Below are 6,091 nucleotides of genomic sequence, written 5' to 3'. Positions count from 1 at the left end.
TTTCAAACACAAACATAGACACACACACACACTCACACACACATACACACACATATACACACACACGCACGCACGCACGCATGTACACACACGCACACACAAACACACACACATTCACACATGCACACACACACACACACACACACACACACACACACACACACACACACAAACATGGGAACACACTGAACGCAGTCATAATATCGAGACTAATACATATTCGTTAACGTTCGACTGTAACCACAAACCTATTCACTGTCTATTTCATATGACAGAAACCTTAAACGCTCCTCTATGCAACGGTTTAAAACAATATAGGTAAGGGGGTGGGGGTGGGCAAACCATGGCCCGAGGACAATACGCTCTTATACTATCTGTATCTTGTCCAATCTACATCTTGTACTATCTGTATCTTGTACTATCTACATCTTGTACTATCTACATCTTGTACTATCTGTATCTTGTACTCTCTGTATCTTGTACTATCTGTATCTTGTCCAATCTACATCTTATACTATCTGTATCTTGTCCAATCTGCATCTTATACTATCTGTATCTTGTACTATCTACATCTTATACTATCTGTATCTTGTACTATCTGTATCTTGTACTATCTGTATCTTGCACTACTTACATCCAGAACTATACGCATGTTATACTCTGAGCGTCTAGCTCGACGGCCAATAAAGGATCGTGGTGTTTTGTGTGTTCCACGAAAACGTTCCTCAAATTTTTTTAATGATCGTAAACGTTTTACATTAACCAAAATACACCTCTTTTCAAACTATTATAGAGGACCCTAAGACCCTGACCCAACACACTTAAAGACATTGTGAAAAACACATCTTCCCACCGAGTTCTTCATACTGACTATAACCTTAAACCTTGACCGTAGACCTAATCAAACACTCTTTATAAAGCGTCCTCGATTACAGTACCGACAATCCTAAAGTCTACTTTTTTTTGGTAAGTGTTTTAGGCACAAGGTCATATGAGCGCCCGGAACACACTAAACATTAAAATTTTAAGTTTAGTGGGAATTTTGAATTTCATGTGGGTGGCGGCCGAAGCCTATTCTCATCGAATTTAGGATCACAGGGGATCTATAACGTGCTCAACTTGCACACGGGACCTCCGAGATTCTTCTCCCTTATCCGAGGAGGATAAGATCAGGGATGTAAAGATATCAGTAAGAAGGAGCAAAGGAGTAGCAGTAGAATGGATGCAGAAAGAGTCAGGGGCCCAGAGGAGGGGCAAAGGGGAGTGAGGAGTCAGCAGAGAGTGGAGACGGAAGCAAGCGATAGAACATGGTTAGTAGACAGCAGGAAAGGGCACGTTAAAGAACGTTTTAAAGAAGAAATGTATTTTCCTTTGTTGTGAGGTTTCGAATTCTGGACCTATTGAATAAGAGGCAAACACAGTTACCTCTATACCACGAGAGCGCCTATCCTTAAGTCTGCTCTTGATTGTAACCACGCGCTACTATAAAGGCTACTCCAACTTTCTCGCCTTTAAGTCCCCCTCCAAACAATGTCCCCCTATGCTCGATGCACATGATCCAACAAGTCTTCCCTATCGCAACCTTAGAGAAACAAAGTTTCGCCTGACATGTTTGGCAGATTTGAGTTACTAAACCATAAGGTCGGAAACCAAATGTTACGCCTTCTTTACCAAAATCGTGAGGTTATTCCTGGTCGTTATCAAGATATTCAAAGAATTTTATGTGAAACTATTTGACGTGTTGTGAAACTCAAAATAAGTCATGTCAAATTTCTCAAAACTAGGTAGTGAGCAGATAGAGCTTCGTTATGCTAGGATAGCGTAAGATTGGGAACCATAAGCCAGAGCTCGTTTTTTGGGATCATTCCCCAAAAACAAAAGCTGTGCTTTCCCTCTTGATCTGAGGCCATACTTATCAACCGAAATGATTTCCTGGCACATCAAAGCCGTCTGTGGAGAGAAATAATTATAATAGTTAAAAGAAGAAGAAGAAGAAGAAGAAGAAGAAGAAGAAGAAGAAGAAGAAGAAGAAATACTTTTATATAGCATATATCCACGCTCTACAGCATCCTCTAAGCATTTAACAACAATCATTACCCCAGCAGCAGACTAGAGAACACTCAGAAACATTCTCGGGTAAATCTGTCCTGAGACTGTTACGTCACACATGAATAATTTGGAACTGCTTCTTTAGCTGTCAGGTTTAGAGCAGACATTGACGATCATAGTAATCCATTCCTTTTTGTTGTCTGCCTTTTTTTGTCCTTTTTGCAAACAAAAGCAGCTTTTTTGCGCCTAACATTTCCCAAGTCATTGAGGTTTTGAGAGGCTGCTGCGGCTTCATTGCGAGGGCTTGTTTTTGTGTCAAATACAGGGGGAACCAAAAACAACTGTACAACTTTTTTTTTCTAAATATCTGGCACAAAAAAACACAAATTATACTAGAATGTTATAGTTTGGAACAGATATGATTCATTCAAAAAGAATTTGTTCGATGTAAAACCGACCAAGAAGAAACTTATTTTCGAAAACGAAAGCGGCGTTTATAAAAACAACCTATGAATGCGAAATGCACCAATTTAAAAGATCTTATAAGAAAATCATGAAATGATTGGTTTGTTTTTTCCTTTCCTTTAATTTTCAAAATCCAATCTTTCAATCCCTGCAACCTTTAAATAATATTTCTTTTTTCCCACAGAGTTAAAATAATATTGTTTAAATTCTGGAATTCCGAGAACCAATGTTTTATATGTCCTCCTTTGGACTCTACACCTTTTAACGCGTCGTTCATAATGCTCAGTGGTGCCAAACACAAGAATCCACTCAACTATGAGTACTCAAAGCCACACATACTGTACACCTTACAGTATGGAGCTGTTTCCAGAGACAATAATATAAGGGGAAAGGGGGGGGGGTTGAATCGAGGTTGCCCAAATAGACAGCATTTGTGGGTTGATATATCATGACCTGAAATGTACGTACGGGTTTTGCCAAGGAACAGAATGTCATAGAGGAGATGTTCACGCCTTTGAAGACAATCGAGGTATCATGAACACTTTGCTGTCCACTGATAGCTTTGCGAACGAGAAAATGGTACAGTCAAAGATGAAGATCTGCCTTGAGAATGCGGATTGTTGAAATGTAGGGATGTCATTGCTGCAGACAACGTCTACAGACAGATATCTCAAAGGGCTCTTCTACTGAATTCTGCTCCTTGGTGACTTTTAAAGGAGTGCGAACGATGTGTATTTGACATGAAGTGGTCGTTATTTCTGGTTATGTTTAGTTCTGACTCTCTACATGTCCTAAGTGATGGACCATTTCCACCTTTGATATCAAAGAAGGCCTTAAATGAAACCTTAACATTATTTCCGTACCCTGGGCGAAACTTACTAAAGGAGTTGGTGATGAAGAAATGTTCAATATAAAAAGCTCTCTTCTCTTTGCTAATCTTAACCATAATCTCAGCAGGCAAAGGAAACTTGAGGGAAATGTTCTGCAAACCTCTGCTGGCGTGCTAGACTACTGTAGTTTGCAATACGGCCTTATCGTTGGGATTTTTAGTGATAGGCCTAATGCGGAATAATGCGGCATGCTGCAAAAATGGGGATATAGCAGAAAATAGGTTGTTTTTGTAGGCGCCACGTAGAGTAAATCTATTTGGTGGATTTATCTAAAATGAATATCAGTCAACTTTTTTACTTCCAAATGTTGTGTACAAATTTGAAATGAAAAACTTTAGTGTAGAGGAAAATATTAACAAACAAAAAAGTTGTACCGTTTTTTTTTCTTCTTGGACCACCCTGTAATTCGTGCCACGACGCTTAGGATTCAGGAGCTCGTCTATTTTTGGACGTAATTGGTTATTGGTATAATCTTAAAGCCTGTTTATTTGCTTTTTTTAGGATTTTAAGGTTTCATCTGTCTTGAAAGAGAAGTCAGAGGTATAAATTAGCGAGGAAATGGGGCGCCAAAGTTTGTTGAATACCAAAACTTGGATGTCTTTGGAAACTTACAAATCTACGCCCTGTGATCAACGTTTAAAAGTTAAAATCAGATCAGAAAGGAATGTGTTTTAAATGGACCTAAAAGGTGCTGAGCCGAAAACAATATTCGATTGAAATTACTAAACGTGCAGAAAAATGTCAATTTCTTAATTTTAACGAGCACCTGATTTCAACACGTTTGTGAAATTAAATTTTGTGAAGGTGAATGTCTTCTGAATTATACGACGTCACTGTACTCGGAGTATGTTCTTCACATTGAAGAGAGTGAGAAAGAGACAGACAGGGAGAGAGAGAGAGAGAGAGAGAGAGAGAGAGAGAGAGAGAGAGAGAGAGAGAGAGAGAGAGAGAGAGAAAGAGAGAGAGGGAGAGAGAGAGAGAGAGAGAGAGAGAGAAAGAGAGAGAGAGGGAGAGAGAGAGAGAGAGAGAGAGAGAGAGAGGAGGGACGAGAGAGGAGGAGAAGGAAAACGATAGAAACGGAGAGAGAGAGTGTGTGTGTGGGGGGGGGGGGAGGAGACATAGAGATGTTGTGATGAAAAAGGAGAAAGAGATCGAGTGAGAGACAGAGATTGAGAGAGAGACACAGAGAGAGACAGAAAGAGACAGAAGTGGGGAAGAAGGGGGGTGGGGTGGAGAGGGAGAGAGAAAAGGTGAGAGCGAGAAAGCTTTGGAAGTAACCAAACTTTGTGGGCCATATTCTTGCTACTTTACCTCTGACACCAGGCGACCCCCGAGTCCTTTGATTGAAAATATCGCAACGTCTATTTATGATAAATGGATATTTTGACGAACGAAGAGGTGTAAAGATAATACGAATGACCCCATAAGGCCCAAATTTGACGAGCGCCCGATTGTCTCAACATTAGATTCCACTGCGTCGAGACACAATTTATATTGTTGGGAGGCCCCCTATTTCTGTTTTTTTCTCTTTTCTTTATTTCTGTTTTATCTTTAAAATCTTTTCTTTTCTTTCTGTCTTTCAGCTTCTGGAGGGAAACATCAGCACGAAGACCGATGTCGATTTCGAGAAAGACAATGACATCATGATGGGCGATCAACCAGCCCCGACGGAGAAAAAGAAGAAGGGAAAGAAGAACAAGAAGAGGAGGAAGGGCAAAGGAAAGAAGAGGAAAGGCAAGGGGAAGAGGAAAGGCAGGAAGAATAAGGGTGAGTATTTTTAACGCTTAAGAACGGTGTGCTTGTTTGTTTGAATGTTTGATTGTTTGTTTGTTGTGTGTTGTTGTGAAGGGACAAGAAGAGCAAGAAGGAGGAGAAGGGGCAGAGGAAAGAAGAGGGAAGAAAAGGGAAAGTAGAAGGGGATGAAGCAGAAAGTGAGTATTTGTAACGCTGAAAAGTGTTGGTTTGTGGGATGGTTGGTTGGTTGGTTGATTGTTTGTTTGTTTGTTTGTTAATTTTTTACTCAGTGTTTATTAGACTTTTTTGTTTGTTTGTTTGTTTGAGTAGAGAGACGCAAGTGGACACTTTAATGGCCATATTACAATGTTGGGAAACATTAAGACTGACAAAAGAACAGAGTGAAATAAAAGAAAAGTAGGACCAACAAGTGGCGCACTACAACCGCACAAGAAGATCATGATTATATTATCTGGTTGGCGAACCACTGTCTCAACATTAGTAAGCTACTTGTATGTGTCTGTAGAGGGTGTATATAGGTCTGTGAGTCTGTTCCGTATGCTTGTTTTGTACGTCCTATAGTTTGTTTTGCATGTCTCTACGTCTGTTCTACATGTCTGTCTAGTTTTATAATATGTGTGTATGTCTGTTACATGTCTGTATGTCTGCTTTTTTGTATGTACGTCATTTTTGCATGTCTGTATGTGGGAGTGAGAGAGGTTTGGAAATTGAAATTATGTTAAGTTGTATTAATCGTTCTGCTTTCTCAAGACTCCGTCAAGACTGACATTCTTCGCTCTGCAACCGCACGACTCTATGCATAGATATTCTTCTGTCTACTTTCACACGACTGTATAGATAGATAGATAGATAGATAGATAGATAGATAGATAGATAGATAGATAGATAGATAGATAGATAGATAGATAGATAGATAGATAGATAGATAGATA

At 39.7% G+C, this 6,091-nt stretch overlaps 1 protein-coding gene across 1 annotated transcript in view; it reads left to right on the top strand.

Annotated features, from left to right (window-relative positions):
• Positions 1–6,091, top strand: part of LOC101847055 (SCO-spondin) — a gene marked incomplete in the record, with an annotated part of 51,932 nt that overhangs the window by 5,313 nt on the left and 40,528 nt on the right. Inside the window, 1 exon segment of the mRNA XM_013085417.2 lies at positions 4,988–5,171. Within this exon segment, the coding sequence (XP_012940871.1) occupies positions 4,988–5,171 (184 nt within the window).

This window comes from Aplysia californica, unplaced genomic scaffold, assembly GCF_000002075.1.
Source record: "Aplysia californica isolate F4 #8 unplaced genomic scaffold, AplCal3.0 scaffold00372, whole genome shotgun sequence".
NCBI classification, from domain to species: Eukaryota; Metazoa; Mollusca; class Gastropoda; order Aplysiida; family Aplysiidae; genus Aplysia; species Aplysia californica.
This window is presented reverse-complemented; position numbering and strand designations above follow the sequence as displayed.